Genomic DNA, 22572 nt, shown 5'->3' with positions numbered 1-22572 from the left:
TGCGCTGGAGACGCAGCACCATGCGCTGGAGACACAGCACCATGCGCTGGAGACACAGCACCATACACTGGAGATGCAGCACCATGCGCTGGAGACACAGCACCATGCGCTGGAGACACAGCACCATGCGCTGGAGACGCAGCACCATGCGCTGGAGACGCAGCACCATGCGCTGGAGACACAGCACCATGCGCTGGAGACGCAGCACCATGCGCTGGAGACACAGCACCATGCGCTGGAGACGCAGCACCATGCGCTGGAGACGCAGCACCATGCGCTGGAGACGCAGCACCATGCGCTGGAGACGCAGCACCATGCGCTGGAGACGCAGCACCATGCGCTGGAGACGCAGCACCCATGCGAGACGCAGCACCATGCGCTGGAGACGCAGCACCATGCGCTGGAGACGCAGCACCATGCGCTGGAGACACAGCGGGATCGCTATTCTGTCCATCTGCAGCAGGATGCCGTTGATCAGTGTTAGGTCGTCCTTGACGTTGTAGAATTGAGGGCATTGCCCTTTCGGCCCATTGTTGAGGTTGCAGGGAGGGTGCTTGCGCTAATTTGCACCTGCGATTCAATGTGCTGGATGATCTCCAGTGGCTCACCCGGTAAGGGGATGGAGCGGGACAATGCATCGGCAATGATGAGCTCCTTGCCAGGTGTGTACACCAGATTGAAATCGTACCTCTGGAGTTTGAGCAGAATCCTCTGCAATCGGGGCGTCATGTCGTTCAGGTCCTTTTGGATGATGTGGAGCAGAGGTCTGTGATCCGTCTCAACGGTAAATGTCGGCAGGCCGTAGACGTAGTCATGGAATTTGAGGAAGCCGGTGAGAAGACCTAAAGACTCCTTTTCAATCTGCGCGTACCTGTGTCAGTTGGTGTCATTGCCCGTGACGCATATGCGGCTGGGACACGATTATGTGTTGTTTTTTTGTAGCAGCAGCGCCTCAATGCCATCCTGACTCATATCAGTCGATATCTTAGTTTCCCGGTCTGGATCAAAGAATGCAAGGACGGGTGCAGTGGTGAGCTTGGCATTCAGCTCCAACCACTCTGTCTGGTGTTCCCTCGTCCACTCGAAGGCGGTTGATTTCTTGATCAGTTTTCTGAGGTCCGTTGTGAGTGCGGCCAAATTCGGGATGAATTTGCCGGGGAAGTTTACCACTCCAAAGAAGCGCAGAACTGCTTTCTTGTCCTCGGGGACTTTCATTGCCTCGATGGCTTTTATTTTGTCCGCGTCCGGGCGCACACCGTGTTTCAATATCTGATCATCCAGAAACTTCAGCGTGGATGTCCCAAAACAGCACTTGCTTTGTTTTGTTTGAGGCCATGTTCATGTATGCGTCGGAATACCCTCTTTGGTCGCGACACATGTCCTTCTGGAGTTGAAGACCAGATTATGATATTGTCAACGTAGACACGAACCCCTTCTATTCCTTCCATCATCTGTTCCATGATGCGCTGGAAAATCCAGTTTTGTGAAGAAGCGCGCGTGTGCCATCTCGCTTGTGATTTCTTCCCTTTTTGGGATTGGGTAATGTTCCCGCATAATGTTTTTGTTTAGATCCTTGGGGTCGATGCAGATGGGTAGGTGCCCCGAAGGCTGTTTTACGCACACCATCGACCTGACCCAGTCGGTTGGTTCAGTGACCTGAGAGATGATACCTTTCTTTTGCAGGCTTGTGAGCTCTGCTTTCAGTCGCTCCCTCAGCGGAGCAGGGACTCTTCGTGGTGCGTGGACCACTGGTTTGGCATCAGGCCGCAGTAGAATCTTGTACTCGTATGGAAGTGTGCCCATCCCGCTGAAGACATCTGGGTACTGGGTCAGGATGTCGTTGATGCTGGTCTAAAGATCCGGATGGGACGGCGTTGTGGTGTCGACCCTTTGGATGAAGTTCAGTTGCTTGCAGGCGTGCGCACCTAGCAGGGGCGCCCTGTCTGGTTTAACAAACTCGAAGCATAGGCTTGTCTCTGTGTCGGTTGGACACTGTCAGGTGGCATGACCCCAGTGCCTTAATTATGTTGCCATTCTAGTCCTGGAGTTTGCAGGCAGCTGGAAGGATTTTGGGAGCCTCCTTGATTCTCGTGAAGTCCAACTGCGAGATCAGGTTGGCGGAGGCACCTGTGTCCAGTTTGAACAGGATGGGGCATTGGCTGACATCCATCACTGCATTCCATTTGTCCTCAGCATCCTCGGCAAGGATTGACCGGACTTTCGAAGGGCCCGGTGTGGCGTGTTCGCAATTCATGATGATGCCTACTCGGTATGTGTTATCCAGGTAGTCATCGGCTGGATCTGGAGCACTACCTTGATCAGAGTCATGCGTTCGGTGTTGCACACTTTTGATGCAATCCTGCCTGAATTGTGGTCGCTGACTCCTGACTTGTGGTGCAGATCTGCACAGGGCTGCATAGTGGTTAAGTTTCCCACAGTGTAAACAGCGTTTGCCTCTTGCAGGGCATTTTCTTTCTAAAGTGGGCGCTGCCGCAGTTTGCACACGTCATGATGTTGGCGTCATGACGCTCAGTGCATCGTCGCACATGTGTGGTGCGGTTCTTGGCTTCTTCGTATTCCCGGTCGTATTGCGCATGCGTCGGGCACTGGAGGAACGAGGAACGCGCCAAATGGCTGCCGTCGGAGATGTGGAGGTGCTGCATCCGGGAGATGGCCTGAACACTCTCCACCTCGTGGGAGGCTTGTTTTTCACTCTCATCATTTTTGTATTGTGAGTAGCGATTTTTTGAATTCTCATTCACAGTGCACGTTTCAATAGCTACTTTTAAGGTCATGTGCTTGATTTTCAGCAATTGCATCCTCTGCTTAAAGATGTAGCACTCAAATATTTTGTTCGTGTCCACCTCGCAGTAGCTGTCGAATTTTTCCAGGATGGTTTGGTATTTCGTTTTGTCCTACCCTTCTGTGTACTGAAAGGAGTTGAAGATCTCTATCGCGTGGTCACCCGCAGTGGTCAGTAGGAGAGCTATCTTCTGAGCATCGGTCGTGCCATTTAGGCCGGATGCTTCCACGTGTGGTTGGAATTTTTGTTTGAATGAACGCCGCTTAGCACTAAGATTACCGGTGGTCCTGAGTTGATGAGGAGCCTAAATCTTGTCCATTGTGTCTGGATTTGGTAGCTGGTTGTCTCTGACCTTACTGAGTTGAACTAGGGAGATTGAGCAGTCACTGCTGTACCATGTTGTGTTATGTTACTTCGAGTAACATAAGCTGCTACTTGATGCAGGCTTTGCTGAAGGATGCTCCAGACTCTGAGATAAGTTCAACGTATTTATTGAGTGATTACAAATGCTCCTAAATGAGTTTGACACTCTGCTAATCTGACTCTAGTAACTCAGTCTACTCTGCTAACTATACAAGCTTGCTCTAGACCACGTTCTAGGGTGTGATGTTGCTGTTAATCAACCCTGTCTTGCTCTATAGGTTTTTGCCGGTGGAAGAGGCAGAGCCTGTGAGCTTTGTCCTTTTTATAGTGGTCGTGTAGTGCCCCCTTGTGGTAATGCCACCTCTGGGTGTCCTGATTACCCATTGGTTGTGTCCTGTTCTGATGACCCATTGGTTGTGTGTCTGCATATCATGACATTCACTAATGAACATTTACTAGTGGACAAAATACACAGTCGTTAAACTTTGCACCAATTTTCCCCAAGTGCATTGTGTTACTCCATACAAAATCTCATCTTTTGAATATTTTTAATTGTGTTGATGGAAGGAAATTCGTTTGTATTTAAATACTCTTTTTTGTCTTGAATAACTGTGGGTGGCAGTCTTCTGTCAGTGGGAGCAGTATTTCTGACACTAGGTTACGTCCACTCAGCTCTTGGCAAAGATGCAATGCTCAATCATCTCTGCACATTGTACAGCCCTAAAGCAAACACCGGCGTGCCCTGGAAATGTTTGCATAACATCTTGCAAATTCGGGCCTTTGTTTTACTCAACACTTTTTGTTGGCGCATGCTTGCTTTCTTTAAAATCCATGTGGTAATCCATCAGAATATATTACAATCTCCTGTCGAGTGTGCCAGAATGGAACTGCAAGCTTATGAAAGGCAGGAAAGTATTACTTCATTTGAAAGTTTCTCACACAGCGTTTTTTTCCCTCTACTTCGTTCTCTGCAATGTTCTCTGTTGCTAAGGATAGCTGATACACTAGAGCCATAGGAACTGCAGCTATTTAATGATACAGGTAACACTTTGCCAAAAAGGTTAGGAATTTATAAGCAGTACATCATTTAATTTGAATGTTGATACATCAAGATTAGAGGGGAAATTGATGACATTCATGAAGACTTCACATTCTCGGTGTTCATGTTGAGTCTTGTGTCCGCTGTCAGCTTCATTCCGTATAAATAGCAGTAAATGTGTTGAGAGTGAAGAATGGCTGTGGAATATTTCCACAACATCTGCTGATGGCTTTCCTTTCCTTTATACCTTTGACCTAACAGAACTGTAACATGTCAAAGGCGAATATCACAGTCTGATCGGCTAGGCACCAACCCACTGAACCATGAAATGCAAAGAACTGTCAGGAGTTGGCCACAATGTCTTAGCGATATAAAGGTTCTGCTGTCACACCTAGAGATGGGCACGTCTAGAAAACTGTAATTGTAAAACGGAACATCATCCTAACCCCCATTAATATTTGTGAACCCTCATTAAAAATGATAGACTTAGAAATACATGGGCGATACAATATGAAGCAACCATTACCATCGAGAAGGGCAAGGGCAGTAGACACATGGGTACAGCACCAGCTGGAAACTCCCCTCCAAGTCAGGTCCCTCTATCCCAAGCAACCCATGTTGTCCTCCATCCAAGCAAATAGTTCTAATTAAATTTACACACTCATTCCACACTCCATCCACCACCAATTCAATGTAAACCTGAATGTTGACTCGTTCTGTTTCAAATACTAATACCGGAAGTGAATTCTACAGCCTCACAATTGACTGTGTGAAGAAGCTTCCTCTGTTTTCTGTTTTAAATCTCTTGTATTTAATCGTAAATCTTTGCCCCCTCATTCAAGATCCCTCATTTGCTCGGACACAGTCCACTTCTATCTATTTTGTCCCATTCTTCCATTAATTTTAAGAAGTTCTATCCTATTACTCCAGAATCTGATGAACGTTGTGAGCAATACTTTGGCTGGCATATTCCAGTGAAGAATTTCAGTGCATACCTGAACTCCTGAAACCTAGGAAAAGTTTACCATTCAGTATTACATTAAGTTCACTTGGAGATTTTATTAAAAATCTGATTGAAAATCGTGCTCAGAGTGAGAAATATCAGTGTTGGGAAATTCAATGCTTTCACTTTTTGAAATATTAGCACTTTGCATTGCGAATCAAGCGTGGAACAGGTTGCATACAGTTCAAAGCTTTCTCCTAAGAGTGAGAATGATTTTAATGCCAGTAATATATTACCAACAATTATATAGCATTCCATTTGATAATGGAAGCATCAGAAATCAACTGATTTTTGATCATATCTGAGCACTAATGGAAGACTGAGGGAATGTCTAACTGGTGCAGAGTGTGGTCAGTAGTGTTTACTTTAAGAATATGGTTACCGTCAGTGCAGAACATTCCAATGTTTCTGAAATATCTCCCCTGTTCCCCCACGTCACATTGTCATTAACCACCAGATAATAGAGGATAGATAAGTTTCAGAATCCTCCATTGGACAGATTACTCCCTCCAATAAGCAATACATTATCTGGCCACAGGAAGGTTCATTATGCTGCTTGCAGCTGGAGACTGAGAAATATCACCGGCAGACACTTGGACTTTCCATGACTGCGGAGCATGACAGGATGGGTTAAAATGGGGCCCAAAGAAGCCTTTCCAGGCAGTTTCAAGTTGGGAAACCTCCTGTGAAGATCCAGCCCAGACTAGTTTATCAATGATTCTTCATTAGAAATATAATTGTGAGTAAACAACTTTTCCTGCTCACTGGCACGATGGCGGGATTCTCTAGTTCCCTAGCTGCGTGTTTCTCAGTGAAGCGCCGTTCGCTGGCGGCGGGATTCTCTATTCCCGCTGCTTGACAATGGGATTTCCCATTGAAGCCATCCCGCGCCGCTGGGAAAACTCATGGCCTCCAGGCCACAATGGTTCAGCCAGCAGAAGGTGGTCGGGGAGGGAGAGGGGGAGGCCCAGCAGATTACCCAACCCCCCCCCCCCCCCCCCCCCCCCCCCCCCCCCCAGCCCGGAATGAAAAAGCAGTTTAGAACAGTACAGCACAGAACAGGCCCTTCGGCCCTCGATGTTGTGCCGAGCAATGACCATCCAATCAAGCCCACGTATCCACCCTATACCAGTAGCCCAACAACCCCCATTAACCTTATTTTTTAGGACACTACGGGCAATTTAGCATGGCCAATCCACCTAACCCGCACATCTTTGGACTGTGGGAGGAAACCGGAGCACCCGGAGGAAACCCACGCACACACGGGGAGGACGTGCAGACTCCGCACAGACAGTGACCCAGCCGGGAATCGAACCTGGGACCCTGGAGCTGTGAAGCATTTATGCTAACCACCATGCTACCGTGCTACCCTTTCAGGCCCGTATTTTCATTTTCCTGTTTTCAGTGGGTTTTTTTGTCCTTCTGGCCCTTTCCAGATCAAATGCCCCCAGATCGTCTGCTCCCTGGGTGATTCCTCCCCACATGGCTTTGCCAACACAACTTTTTTCCCCCCCTCTCCCCACCACACTTGGGCCTCCTCTTGCACCCCTGCCATGAGAACCTGGCCCAGTGGACTCCAGCAGTTAGACAGGGAGTGTGAAACGGCTGCAGGTTCCTGGGATCAGCAGGAATGTGTTTCCCGCTGACTCTCCGGGTGGTAGAGAGGAAACTCCAGATGGAAAGTCCTGCCCTCAAAAGTACTTTATTAGCTATAAAGCACTTGAGGCATTTGGAGGCTATGAAAGGTGTTGGGGGAGGTAGCGGCATAGTGGTATTGTCGCTGGCCTAGTAAACCAGGGACCCAGAATCATGCTTCTGGGTTTGAATCCTGCCAAAGGATTTTCAGTGAAAATCTGGAATTAAAAGTCTAAAGATGACCACGAACTGATTGTTGTAAAAACCCATCAGATTCACTATGGTCTTTAGGGAAGGAAATCTGTTATCCTTACCCGGTGTGGCCTACATGTGACTCCAGATTCTCAGCAATGTGGTTGACTCTTACATGGGCAATAAATGCTGGCCCAGCCAGCGACGCCCACATCCCATGAACAAATAAAAAAATTAAAGTCTTTCTTTTTCTTCCTTTTTTCCATTTTCTCATTTGCTGCAATCAGCAAATCATCGCTGTTTCAATACTGTGAACAGCTGGTAGGAACATGATTCCGGCTAGATCGGTCAGAAGATGTCAAGTTTCCTTTCTCCATTCCAACATTACGTGTGGTTCTCTCTTTGATCCAACCAAAATATCACTGACGTTCGCCCATGTGAGGAGGAGGAGCAGTCTCCTTGCAACTCAAACTTGCAATGTTTTTGTTGAGTGCCAAGCACTCACCTGCTGGTGCTGCCATTGACATCCTTTGCATCACCTGAGCACCCTTCATGCAATATTGACTGGACATCCTTTCCATTGACTGAGCAACATTGACATTGTTCTTTGTACTAAAATCGAGAACTCATTCACTTGGCAGAACAAATTCCACATGGGTTATATTTACAAGCCTCTTGTTGTAAAGGTGAGTGATGGAACCATCAATTCAGCGAACACGTGTAGTTGGATCTGAACAGAGGCTTTAATACACTTACAACGGAGCCAGCCTATTCGTCGTTGAACTTCAGATGAACTGGCAGGCTGGCTCTAAGGCACTGATCTTTATACATCGGTCCCAGGGGGAGGGGTCCTGGGCGGAGCCAAGGGAGGAGCCCAGTACAAACCCTCGCGTACTCCCAGAGCGACTCCTCCTGGTGGTCGGATAGTACAACTGCACTTACAATGGTGGATAGCGAACATATATACATGGAGTTATATTGGCAACTTTTTACAGCATTGATCTTACAACGGGTAGATAACGAACATATATACATGGAGTGATATTGGCAACTATATATAGTGTGAATCACATTCACCACAGTGAGATTTAAGAAAAGTTGGTGTTGTGGACTGAAATGTTTGCAGTTAATACAGTGAGTTAACAGAATATTCCAACTCAGTCATAGCCCATTGTTTAGTATTCTGATTTCTGCCGAGCTGACACTTGGAGTGATGATGTCGTTAGTGGTAATGTTACTGGACTCGTAATATCGACGAATGAGCCAATGGTCTGGGAGCATCGGGCTCACCTCACACAGCGGTGGAATGTGAAATTCCAAATTCATGCATTTTTAAATAATTTGAGCTGGATTCTCTGCACCTGGATGGCAAAATCGCGATCGGCGAAGGGGCGGAGAATCTGTTTTCCCGCACGAAATCGGGACCAACGCCGATTCCGCAATTCTCCGCCCCCTCCCCCCCCCCGAAACCCGCCGTACTCTTGGAGTACGCCGCACCGAGTAGCCACTGCCCATCCCGCTATTCCCGATGACGTGGACCACTCATGGTCCCACCATCCGTGATACTCGTGCGGTGGCTGCGGACTCAGTCTGGGGCCGCACAGTTGCGACACCATCTTCTTGTTGAGGCGCAGTCTCCTGCGGCACACGCTGTCCGACATCTCTTTGAACGGCCAGCAACAGCCTGTACACGCTGTTCCGCCATGGGCCTCCCCCTCTGGGTCCCTCCCTGCCCTGATGGGCGGCCAGGCCCCTGCACATGGGCTGCCACCTCGAGCCTCTGCCAACACTGCTGCCCACGCCTTCTCCGGTGTCTGGCTGCCTGGACTGCCACTGCCACCGCGAGGGTAGCTGCTGTGGGGTCCACAATATCATCCATACAGTGATAGAGGCCAGCACAGTGGTAGCACTGCAGCCTCACGGCGCCGAGGTCCCAGGTTCGATCCCGGCTCTGGGTCACTGTCCATGTGGAGTTTGCACATTCTCCCCATGTTTGCGTGGGTTCCTCCCCCACAACCCAAAGATGTGCAATGTAGGATTGAACATGCTAAATTGCCCCTTAATTGGAAAAAATGAATTGGGTACTCTAAATTTATTTTTAAAAATCCATACAGTGATATCTGCAAGGAATTGGACAATCATTTCGGCTTCCACCGCGATACTCTCTAAACCCCCAAACCTCCACCACCCTTGGATTCCGTGCTACCTCGCAGGGTGACATCCAACGAGCCGGTTGTGCTGGAGGCTCCGCCCTGCACACCCAGCCCTGGCCACTGTAGTGGGCCCTGGGCAATAATCCCTGGACCCAGACCCCCGCCAGGAATGGAACTGGGGCCGGGCCCAAATACCCACCCTCCAGTCGCAGGGATGTCCCCAGTGCTCTGGCCCAGCTCTCGGGTAAATAAAAGCAAATTACTGCAGATGCTGGAATCTGAAACGGAACAGAAAATGCTGGACAATCTCTGCAGGTCTGACAGCATCTGTGGAGAGAGAAGGGAGCGAACGTTTCGAGTCTGGGTGACTCCTTGTCAAAGCTGGAGGACAGAACTGGATATAGGGTCAGATTGGTTGTTGGCTGCCGCCCTGTGGTTGTGCAGCCTCCAGTGTTCAGGCAACGTGTCTGCGTCGCAGCGTCTGATCAGGGTGCCGGCAATAACACCCACCTGCGACATGGCACGTCTAGCCCCTGCGTATCCACTTGGGAGCTGTGTAGTGCTCCCATTACTAACATTGCCTATTCCTGACCAACGATCGTCTTCCGTGGCCGTCTGCATGGCTGCAGGCGGCCACGGTCAGTGGGGGTTTAAGTGACCTGCACCATATTACCCACCAGTGACGTCTGACACACCCAAACCCCCCTCCCCTCCCCTCCCCCCACCCCGAGCACTAGGGCAGCAGCCCCCAATGCCCTGGGCTGACTGCACATTTACGAACATGGCTACTGAACTCCTCCGATCCCCACAGAAGCCATTTCACTAGCTTCACGTTTTTAATAGCTGTGTGAAACGGCACCCGTGTGACCGCTTGCTGGGGAGCCGATTAGATCACGGGAGGCCGTTAGATAGGGGGGTCAGTCCCGTTAATGGGATGGAGATTGGCCGTACTTGGTGATTATTGATTTCTCGCCACGCCGGGATCCTGATCTCGCTAACGGGAACGGGCCAGTCAGATCGGAAACCAATCGGTGCCGGACTGCTTCCCGATTTCGGATTCTCCCACAATCTAACCGGCCCCCTCGGATTTGCGCCTGGCACAGCGCAGCTGTTAGATCACACCCCTCGTCTTGGTAACGGTGCCATGAATCTGTCATTGATTTCCACAAAACCCACCTGATTCACTTATGCCCTTTCGAAGAGGGTATTTGCGCTCCTTATCTGTGACATGTGAGTCTGGACCCACAGCAATGTGGTTGACTCTGAACTGTCCTCAGGAATGGATCAGCAAACTATTCAAGTTGTACCAGATCCTACATGGATGGCAGTGGTTCAAGATTAAATGTTGAGATCGGTATATGTGCCTAGCGTTTCAGCAATTGTTGTTTGCCAATAATCGTCATGGAAATATAATCCAGTTATCATTTTTAATGGTGCTAACTCTTCACAGAGTATCCACAGTGCCCTCTGACCAAATGATGAAACATTGTTTTAAATTCTTTTTCAAAAAGCCCACACATGTAAGCATTTAGCAGACCTCAAAGACTACGACTGACTTTGATATTTAAGATTTATGAATGTAATGGTAATATTATCTCGAGCGTATGGCCATTTCGAAACCGGTTACATTGCAGTACCATCCCTGGTCGTTACCCTCAAATAGCAACTTTGTACAGCTGGTTCCCAAGTAAGTTGTACCCTGCCTAAAGACATCACTGTTCAGTCATTTTATTGTCCAGGCAGAACAGGGGAGTCTCTTGACTCCCCATTAGTGGCAAAACTTTAGAAAAAAAACATATCATGGGTTAAAGTTCTAAACCATCCAAATTCGTAAGATGTCCGGTTCCAGAATAGGTCAGCACTCAGGTAGCTAAGTTCTGGCAGGGGGACAGTTGACCACCACCTCTACGAATCACCAGGCTGATTCTCCAGGCACACAACAATTTTAACTGGACGCACGTCTGAAACTTGGCAGTGTAACCTGCTTTTTAGACATTAATCATTTCTTGAAACACCCTTTTCCTGACCTCTTATTTTTCTGGATTCCAATGGAGTGTGTATCATTGGTCAGCCTTTTGCTACATTCCTGAAATCACTGTGGACAAGAAGATGACAGCCCTTTCCACCAATGCCCGAGCTCCCACCCCCTGTATTTTCCATTGATTCTTTTATTCCACAAACATCCCGAAAAGGCCCAGCAGTAAATTTGTACAGTTCCCGCAGCTGTGCATTCATTTTGGAATCTGAGAATAATGCTGTGGTCGGAAGGCACAAGCGATGATGATTAACCGTCCAGTGACGGTAGCGCAGTTGCTAATTCTGTGACATGTTATGACAACACAAATACAGAAACTGCAGCCACACAGGCACCACGCTCTCTCAGCTATTGCCAACACACTCGTTACTGGCAGATTTACGGAGGAATAAAATGTTGTGGCTGCTTGTATCGAGGGCTTTAATCAAAATTGTAAGAGTTATAATCCATGTTTCCATTCTGTAATTTGATCAAAATATTCCAATTTTCAAAGCATGAGTTTAATCCTCCATTTCTAACTGCTTCAGAATTCAGCTCCCTGTAGGTGCCGTTGTTCCCTATTATCTGTAAAAGCTGAAACTCTGGCTTGGTGAGACCTCTATGGGCAGCCAGTACTCACACAGGTCTAGAAGGTTCCACAGCTTCCTCAGTTTATTTACTCTAGCCTCGGGCATTTATAGATTTTTTTTTGTTTTGCTTGGTTGAATTATTGCATTTTGGCGGCGTGGCTATATATTTTTTAGTACCCTTCTGTCTCCCAGTGCAGGAAAGCCACGACAAAGCTTGGTGCCACAATGATTGTTTTTGTTTGCAATCTGTTAAAACGATGCCTCATCTGTTCAGAACAGACCGGATCCCAACCAAGAATACCGAACATCGCACTGGGATCTTTGCTAAAGAACAGGAAATCAGAACTCCAACAATGCTTTGTTCAGCCTCCGATAGTCATTTTGTACCAGAACCAGCTTAAAACCTCCTCTGTCCAAGTTCAGCGACACCATTTACCAATTTTAATAGATTGAATTTCTCTGGCCGTACAGCCAAAACGTATCTGCAAAAGGATACTTAACACCTGAACAGCTATCCTGGACAGGGCCGGTGCTAGGAATTGTGGGCCCAATTAGAAAAGTGATGGCGGGGCCCCTACTCTACAAAAGTAAAAATTGATGTATGTTTATATTTCGTGTAGTATGCTCGTCTTTAACCAAAAAAAAACATTAAATGCTTGATATACTAAAATGTTGAAACTTACTTACCCGGGCGGAAGGATTTGGCGGCGCAGGGCTGAAGGATTTGTCGACAGTAATGCGGTGCATTCCCCAAAAGTAAAAACTACCCTATAGTTCCTCTCAGAATACAGAAAAGGCTTCAAACGGTAACTCTGTCGCCGCTGGCGCGGGGCCCCCTTAAGGTGCGGGGCCCAATTTGATGAAATTGGTCAAATAGGCTTAAAACCGGCCCTGATCCTGGCCATACCTTGCGTTCCATCAACAACTTGCATAAAACCTCTCTAGTCGGAAGAATCATACAATCCTTACAGTGCAGAAGGAGGCCATTCGGCCCATCGGGTCTGCACCGACCCCCCCCCCCCCCACCCAATCAAGGCCCAATGCCCCACCCTATTCCCGTAACCCCACCTAACCTTTGGACACTAAGGGGTCATTTTAGCCCTGGCCAATCCACCTAACCTGCACACCATTGGACTGTGGGAGGAAACCGGAGCACCCGGAGGAAACAGGTGCAGACACGGGGAGAAAGTGCAAACTCCACACAGTCACCTGAGGTCGGAATTCGGCGCTGTGAGGCAGCAGTGCTAACCACTGTGCCGCCCAAGAATCCATAGTTCTTATCAAGGGATTATTGCTTCTATGTTATGCTGACTGACAAGCCTGATTGATCATTTCGGGGTACTCCACATGGGCGCCTTTACCAATGATACATGCCTTCATATACGAATCCCAATTAGCATCTTATTTTTTGGTGCGCACCTAAGTTCCCTCCATCATTTTATTGATGGCGGTGTGCAAGATCATTAAAATATGATTTTAAATATTGCATTTTTATAATAGAAAGTACGTTTTTTTTTAAATGAGTAACATGGACATTAAACTGGGAATGTGGCCAAAATAAACTGTGGAATCAGTAATATAATTATTTTCTAAAATCAGTTTACAATTTCATTGTTCTCTTACACATTCTATCTTCACTTGTTGACTTATTTTCAATTCTGACGAGCATGCAGTGTCCTGGCTAGCGTGCAGTGTAAATCCCAAGTATCTGATTCTCTGTGCTCGGAGCTCCGCGCATTTAAAAAAAATTATTATTACATATTTTTCCACTTAAGGGGCAATTTAGTGAGGCCAATCCACCTACCCTGCACATCTTGGGGGTTGTGGGGGCGAGACCCATGCAGGACATGGGGAGAATGTGCAAACTCCACGCGGACAGGATGGAACCCGGGTCCTCGGCGGCGTGAGGCAGCAGTGCTAACCACTGCACCACCGTGCCGCCCTAGCTCTGCGCATTTTAAGTTGTTTGTATCACTCATTGTCATTTATGCCTCCTGTGTGGTCAGAAACAGCACAAAATGCCACCATGACCAGATTACATTGAGCTGGTATGGATTAGAAACACAATGCTTTGCAAAAGGTCCATTTTCATGGATCATTTCTCTGTTGACTGACGGCACATTCCATTAGATTAATGCACGCCAGCCTCCAGAAGTGCTGTAGATATGGGCAAAGCTGGAGGTCGCTATCTGCTCCTACAGCAATGTTTGAGATATTAGCGGGCTAATCGAAAAGGTGAGGCGATGAAAAGGCACACATAGAGGTGGAACGTGGATATTTTCGGGAAGATTGTCATTGGACGCGGCCACATGACAATCGGTTAAGAAATCAGCCCCAAACAGAGGGGTTTACAATCTAATTTTAATACGAAGGTTCCAATGGAATGTTTTGTGTCCCTTTTTTCCAGCTCCCTGTGAATAGGAGTCAGTGAATCGATACTGCCTTTGTAATTAACAGCTGGCATCTAAAACAGTTGGCATCTGGGAAGCACGGTGGCACAGTGGTTAGCAATGCTGCCTCACAGCACCAGGGACCTGGGTTCAATTCCAGCCTTGGGTGACTGTGTGAAGTTTGCACGCTCTCCCTGGGTTTCCTCCGGGTGCTCTGGTTTCCTCCCACAGTCCAAAGATGTGCAGGTTAGGTGGAGAGGCCATGCTAAATTGCCACTTAGCGTTCAAGAGGTTAGGTGGCGGTTACGGAGATAGGTTGGCGTCTTGGGCCTAAGTAGGGTGCTCTTTCAGCGGGTCAGTGGAGACACGGTGGGCCAAATGGGCTCCTTCTGAAGTGTATGGGTTTGATGAAAATATTATTACAGAATTTTACAATGAACCAATCCCCTTTCAGAGATATGACATGATTATATTCCGAATCCTTTATAAGATGATTTTCGCTACTTTATCAGACGTCAGAGTTGTGAAGTATGGATTCATCATGAAATGAATGTAGTAAATGTAAGCTTACCTGTTGTGTTGTAATGTTAGCACTAGGTTCCCCCGTGCCTGCCATGAGGTAATGCAGACCTAAGAATCAGGAGTAGGCCATTCGGCCCCTCGAGTCTGTTCCATTCAACTAGACCATGGCTGAACTTATACCTGAATGCCATTTTCCTGCACTGTCCCTTGATTTTTTAACGTCTGGAAATCTAGCGCTCTCTGTCTTAAATATACTCATGATTGAGCCTTCACGGCCCTCTGGGATAGAGAATTGCAAAGAGTCACCATGCTCCTAAATGGCCACGCCTCTTCTTTTGAAACTGTGTACCCTGGTTCTAGACACCACAACCCCCCCCCCCCCCCCCCCCCCCCCCCCCCCATCCCCGCTCCGAACCCTATATCAGCTGGGGAATAAGCCCCTCCAGTATCTACCCCTGTAAGAATGGTATGCGGTTCAGTGAGATTACATCTCATCCTTTTCAATTCTAGAGAAAATACGGCTCCTTAATCTCCTTAATCTCTCCTCACCGGACAATCCTGCCATCCCGGGGTTCAGTCTGGTGAACCTTCCTTGCACTCTTTATGGCCAGTGTATCTTTCCTTGGGTAAGGAGAGCAGAACTGTTTACAATATTCCAGGTGTGATCTCACTAAGGTTCTACGCAATTGCAGCGAAACATCTTTACTCCTCTACCCAAATTCTCTAAAAGGCCAACCTATGACTCACCTGCAAATTTCAGTAATTTATAAACATTCAAGGCCATTTGGACACCAACAGTTCTCAATCTCTCACTCTGCATTTCTGCTTTTCCTACCAAAAGTGGATGACTTCACATTTTTCCACATTATATTCCATCTGCCATGTTCTCGCCCACTCCGTCTGTTTAAATCTTCTTGAGGCCCCTTTGCATCCCCTTCGTAACTCACATCCCACCTAGGTTTGTGCACTAGCAAACCTGAGCCAGAATTGTACCTTCACCTTCCCTGCCCAACCCCCCCCCCCCCCCCCCCCCCAGTGGAGTCCGAAGTATTGGGAGCTTAAAACTGCAGGAATAGGATTCCCTCCGCGCTCCAGCCCACCCAAACCCAGATGGGTGGGGAAGGGGTGGCAGGCCTCTGATGGGGAAACCTGCCGTTGCCCCTATTTAAGGCCCTTAAGTTGGCTAATGTTCACTTCAGGGCCTTTTCCTACCGGCTTCAATTTTTACGCTGGTGGGCGCCAGTTGGACCAAACTGAAAATGTTTTCACACTCGATCTTGGGCAAAAGGTGCGGGGAGATTGGTGGGGGGGGGGGGGGGGGGGGAGAGCTGCCTTAATCAGAAGGCCACCAGACTGGAGATTGCCTTCACCTCATTGACCTGGGAGGAGATCTGGCCAACTTGATTGGACGGCGGCCCTCCGAGGTGGGAATTCCATCAGGGGGCACAGAGTCCTCACCATCCTGAAACTTGAAGCCTTGTAACTATTACATTTGGCCCCCACATCAATATCATTGATATAGATTGTAAAGAGCTGAGTCCCAATCACTGAGCTTTGCCGTCTCCCACTAGTCATATCCTGCCAACCTGGCAATGATCTGCTGGATCACCTTTTGTGCTAGATTTTTGTCTCTAAAAGGAATGTGTATTTGTTGTAAACCATGTACTAATTGTTTGAATGCTAACTATTGCGTGACTATGGACACACGTTTAAAAAAATAAATTTAGAGTATCCAAATTGTTTTCCACTTAAGGGGCAATTTAGCGTGGCCAGTCCACCTAACCTGCACATCTTTTGAGTTTATAGATTCATAGAATCTACAATACAGAAGGAGGCCATTCGACTCCCCACCCAGACAGTGACCCAAGCGGGAATCGAACCTGGGACGCTGGAGCTGTGAAGCAATTGTGCTAACCACTATGCTACCCTGCTGCTCACTATATCTTTTTCTTTTTTTTGTGGGAGTGAGACCGCCGCAGAGATGGGGAAAATGTGAAAACTCCACACGGACAGTGACAGAAGGCTGGGATCGAACCTTGGACCGCAGCACTGTGAAGCAGCAGTGCTAACCACTGCGCCACCATGCCGCCATGGTCACACGTTTAAATGCAATTTCCCCAATTTAGCAAAGTCAATTTTCCACTCATACCCTCGTAGTTTCCTTTGTGCAGGTTTAGTACCCATATTATGGTCACTCTTTCCTTGAGGCTCCTTTGTAATTAGATTATTAATTAGACCATTCTCACTTCACAATCTAAAATACCCCCTTCCCTGGTTAGTTCCTCAACATACTGTTCTAGAAATAATGTTGTTTATATTCCAGGAATTCGTTCTCCATAACATTAGGTTTACCCAGTCTTTATGTAAATTGAAGTACCCTATGATTCTTTATTACCTTTGTTAATTGCACCTCTAATTTCCTGATTTATATCATGCCCTACTACTGTTTGGTGGGCTATAAACAATTCCTATCAATGCTTACTGCCCCTTGCTGTTACTTAGTTCCACTCATATGTATTCTATATCTTCCAAACTAAGATCCTCTCTCACTAATGTACTGATCTCATACTTTATTAACAGTGCTACCCCATCTCCTTTTCCTCAAAGAACCTTGAATATTCAGTTCCCAGCTCTGGTCACCCTGCAGCCATGTCTCTATGTTGCCAATTAGATTATGCCCGTTTACTTCCATTTGTGTTGTCAGTTCATCTACCTTGTTACCAATGCTGTGTGTATTGAGATAGAGTGCCTTTAATTCTGTCTTTTCATTATGTTTACAGCCTCAAGCCTTATCTTCTGGTCCAATCTTAAGTTTATACGATCTGTTCCTTCCCGGTAATAGGATTTTGGCGGCGAGATTGGTCTATACCAGCGCAAAATGGGCTCGCAGTCGACTTTTCGCCCTGTCTGATTTCTTTCCTCTGAAGTTCACTACAGTTCTACCTCTTACTGGCCACTCGATTCCTAGTTTTATTTTAATCTTTACACGGCTAGGCATCAAAAATATTCTCCAAATTAATGAAAAATAAGAACTGTCAGTGTGGAAAATTGGCTGGCAATTCACTCTGAACCCATTTCACAGTGCAATTTCACACCCAATCCATTATCTTGAACAAGACACGATTGAACGGCAAAGCTACAGCTTTATGAGTGAAGTCACAAATATTTAATATTATTCTACGTATTTAACTTTAAATGATGAATTAGGGTGAGCTCTCACCGTAATGTGGCTGTACTTTTAGTCCAGTTACATAGAACATACAGTGCGGAAGGAGGCCATTTGGCCCATCGAGTCTGTACTGACTCACTTCAGCCCTCACTTCCATCCTATCCCCATAACCCAATAACCCCTCCTAACCTTTTTGAACATTAAGGGTGATTTAGCATGGCCAATCCACCTAACCTGCATGTCTTTGGACTATGGGAGGAAACCGGAGCACCCGGAGGAAACCCACGCAGACACGGGGAGAACATGCAGACTCCGCATAGACAGTGACCCAGCGGGGAATCGAACCTGGGACCCTGGCGCTGTGAAGCCACAGTGCTAACCACGTGTGCTACCGTGCTGCCCCAGTTAATAAAGCTTTCCCAGTTTGTGCTAAATTCAAGGCCATGTAATCCAGGGATTGTGGCTCAACCTTCAGTTTGCCTTCCATTTGTAAATCCCAGCCTGAGGGTTCAGAGAAACTCCAGGCTGAGCTGGAGGACTATCCAGTGATCATTGCTGGAAAGTGCATGTGATAGGACCATTGGGGTGAGGAAAACTGGCACTTAGCCGTGGTGTTTGTATTGGTTAATGAACTTATTGTGACCCACTGTCCAGCTTCCTGGTTGAAGAATAACCAGATGAGCGAGGTTACAGAGGACTCTGATGAACACAGATGTGCTGCCTAGCAAGAAGCAATGACTTCAGGGCAGGAGGGAAACAATTAAGGGAGTAAAATATATATATACGTATTCAAGAAAATGTTGAAGCAGATTTAGCGAAGCTGTTCTCTCTGCTTTCCATGAACATTGTTTCAAACCATGTCAAAGCTTTCCTGGTCACTGTCTGTGCGGAGTCTGCACGTTCTCCCCGTGTCTGCATGGGTTTCCTCCGGGTGCTCCGGTTTCCTCCCACAGTCCAAAGATGTGTGGGTTAGGTGGATTGCCCATGATAAATTGCCCTTAGTGACCAAAATTGCCCTCAGTGTTGGGTGGGGTTACTGTGTTATGAAGATAGGGTGGAGGTGTGGGCTTGGGCAGGGTACGCTTTCCAAGAGCCGCTACAGACTCGATGCGCCGAATGGCCTCTTTCTGCACTAAAATTCTATTGGACAATCAAATCATGTTCTGTTTTACTTTATAATAGGTCAGTAAATGTTCGGTTATTAAAATGGATCACCTGTCAACTTTAACGTGACAATGCAAAGTGGAGATAAATTGCCTCATTTATCATTCACAGTCAAGCAGAATGGCAGGCCACTGTTTGATATCTTTGTGCGCTATCATATATCAGACAGCTGCCTGCAGATACTGAAAACTGGACTCAGAAACAGTAGAAATATAATCTTTATCATGGTTCATATAACTCAGAGTTCTTAAACACAGTGCAGATTCTTTATGTGTTACAAATTATTCTTTGGTGTTCAAGGGAAATTTTTGTGTCAGCTATCAGTTACTTGCTCTCAGTGTTGTAAAGAGCTGTGATTTTTTTCCCCTTACTTGCCAGGTTCTTTGGGTACCACGGGCAGAGTGTGCAACAGGACCTCTCGCGGAATGGACGGATGCGAAGTGATGTGCTGCGGACGGGGCTACGACACCTCCCGTGTCATGCGAGTGACAAAATGTGAATGCAAATTTCACTGGTGTTGTGTGGTCCGCTGTAAGGAATGCCATGAAATGACAGACGTGCACACCTGCAAAGCTCCTAAGAATGCTGATTGGCTAGATCAGACATGACCGGCAAGAGCAAGCTCGAATATTGGTCATGGGGAACACCTGTTTGCCTACCTGTTCTCTCAACGTTGACCAAACAAAAACTGTCTCCAGTTTCCATGCCATCTTCTGAATTTACAGCAGTGTCTGCTTTTATTGGCATCCTAAATTATTTATATACTGAAGACTGACATTATTTTCAATACAAACGGGGTACGTGTTTTGGAGTAATTGAAGCAGAGCTATTGTGGAAAAAAAGATGTGGCTATTTCCTTACTGGAAATGCAGAATATTGTTCTTGGTAACTGATGTACAGTCGCCTATCACTGTTCAGTTTTGACAAATTGTTGTAAGGCTATTAAGTTAGGGTGAAGTCAAAAGATTTTGAAACCAGCAAACTGCTCCAGCTTTGGAAATTATAAATGGAGAATTCGTGGAATCAAAATGTGCTAAATTTTATTTTATTTTGATAGTATCTCAACGCAGGTAAATGTTCTGGGCGTCATCCACAAGATATTGCAGTCCTGTTTTAGAATGATCAGTTTTCCTGCCATTATCTGCTTTCCACAAATCTGGCCTGAAATAAAAAAGTTCCCCAACCATTCACTCAGTTGACTAAATCACAGTAAAATTTTTGTAACATCAGTTAAGGAAGATCTCGGGTAACAAATAAATTCAAAACCAAGTTCTACATATCCTGCGGCAGCCCCTTCACAGTCCCTTATATCCTGGAGCAGCCTCTTTGCAGTCACTTGTATCCTGCAGCGGCCTCTTCACAGTCCCTTATGATAGGCAACAACACCTCCTCCACGATCATCCTCAACAACGGTGCCCCACAATGCTGTGGCCTCAGCCCCCTACTATTCTTTGTACACCTATGACTGTGTGGCCAAATTGCCCTCCAACTCGATTTTCAAATTTGCTGATGACACCACAGCAGTGGGTCGGATTTCAAACAATGACGAGACAGAGTACCCGAATGAGATAGAGAATCTGGTGAACTGGTGCGACGACAATAATCTCTCCCTCAATGTCAACAAAACGAAGGAGATTGTCATCGACTTCAGGAAGCATAGTGGAGATCATGCCCCTCTCTACATCAATGGGAACGAAGTAGAAAGGGTCGAGAGCTTCACGTTTTTAGGTGTCCAGATCACCAACAATCTGTCCTGGTCCCCCCATGCCGACACTATAGTTAAGAAAGCCCACCACCGACTCTACTTTCTCAGAAGGCTCAGGAAATTTGGCATGTCACCGAAGACACTCACCAACTTCTACAGATGCACCATAGAAAGCATTCTTCCTGGTTGTATCACAGCTTGGTATGGATCCTGCTCTGCCCAAGACCGCAGGAATTACAAAAGGTTGTGAATGTAGCCCAGTCCATCACGCAAACCAGCCTTCCATCCATCGACTGTCTACAATTCCCGCTGCCTCAGAAAGGCAGTCAGCAAAATTAAGGACCCCACGGACCCCGGACATACTCTCTTCCACTTTCTTCTGTCAGGAAAAAGATACCAAAGTTTGAGGTCACGTACCAACCGACTCAAGAACAGCTTCTTCCCTACTGCCATTAGACTTTTGAATGGACCTACCTCGTATTAAGTTGATCTTTTCTCTACACCTTGCTATGACTGTAACATTATATTCTGCAGTCTCTCCTTCCTTCCCTATGTACGGTATGCATTGTTTGTACAGCATGCAAGAAACAATACTTTTCACGGTGTACCAATACATGTGACAATAATAAATCAAATCAAATTATATCCTGCAGCAGCCTCTTCACAGTCCCTTATATACTGCAGCATAGAGTCATTGATATATACAGCATGGAAACAGGCCCATTGGTCCATGACGCCCAGTTTCTATCACTAAGCTAGTCCCACTTGCCTCTTCGCAGTACCAGGTATCCTGCAGCGGCCTTGTCACAGTCCTTTGTATCCTGCAGCAGCCTTTTCATAGTCCTGCACTCCAACGAGACTCAAGAAGCTTGACACAGAGGGCGGCGCAGTGGTTAGCACTGCTGCCTCACGGGAGGCATGTGGCGCAGTGGTTAGCACTGCTGCCTCACGCCGCCGAGGACCTGGGTTTGATCCTGGCCCCGGGTCACTGTCCATGTAGAGTTTGTACATTCTCCCCGTGTCTGCGTGGGTCTCACCCCCACAACCCAAAAGATGTGCAGGGTAGGTAGATTGGCCACGCTTAATTGCCTCTTAATTGGATAAAAAATTGGGTACTCTAAATTTTGGAAAAAAAGAAGCTTGACGCCATTCATCAAAGCAGCCCACTTGATCAGCAACCCAGCCACCACCTTCAACATTCTCTTCATCACTGATGTGACAGCAGTATGTACTGCCTATGCTGTGGCACTCACTGAGGCTCTTTCAACAGCACCTCCCAAGCCAACGACCGCTACCATCTAGAAGAACAAGGGCAGCGGATAAATGGGATCACCACCACCTGCAGTTCCCCTCGAAGCCACGCACCATTCTGACTTGGAAATATATCGGCCGTTCATACACCGCCGCTGGGTCAAAATCCTAGAACCCCCTCCCTAACAGCACCGTGGCTGCACCTGCGCCACCGGGACTGCAGTGGTTCAAGGCACCGCACCACTGCCTTCTCAAAGGCAATTCGGGTTGGGCAACAAAGCTGGCTGATGCCCACATCCAGTAAAATCCTACAGCAGCCTCTTCACATTCCAGGAGCCCTGGTGATTAATTTATTTGAAATGTTTTATTGCCATGTCATGTTTTGTGAGATTCGAGTTACACCTTTCACATCTGGAGTAATCCACACCATCTGCATCGTTCATGGATTTCAGTCAGGGTTTTTTCCCACAATGCGCTCTCACCTTTGTGTCGTTCAACATTGTGTGTCAGGTAGATATGGTTTTTATGTTAAAGCTCCAATCATTAAGTCTCCCAGTAACTCATGGGATAAATATACCA

The 22572-nt window shown here is 47.1% G+C and overlaps 1 protein-coding gene across 1 annotated transcript in view; it reads left to right on the top strand.

Annotated features, from left to right (window-relative positions):
• wnt2 (wingless-type MMTV integration site family member 2) overlaps nt 1-20523 on the top strand; it is a 43157-nt gene extending 22634 nt beyond the window's left edge. Inside the window, exon 5 of the mRNA XM_038781275.1 lies at nt 19416-20523. Within this exon, the coding sequence (XP_038637203.1) occupies nt 19416-19645 (230 nt within the window). The 3' untranslated portion in view covers nt 19646-20523. The remainder of the gene's footprint in view (nt 1-19415) is intronic.
• The last annotated feature ends 2049 nt before the right edge of the window (nt 20524-22572 follow it).

The sequence above is a fragment of the Scyliorhinus canicula genome, chromosome 20 (assembly GCF_902713615.1).
Source record: "Scyliorhinus canicula chromosome 20, sScyCan1.1, whole genome shotgun sequence".
NCBI classification, from domain to species: Eukaryota; Metazoa; Chordata; class Chondrichthyes; order Carcharhiniformes; family Scyliorhinidae; genus Scyliorhinus; species Scyliorhinus canicula.
Note: the sequence above shows the minus strand (reverse complement) of the source record. Positions and strands in the feature narration are given on the sequence as shown.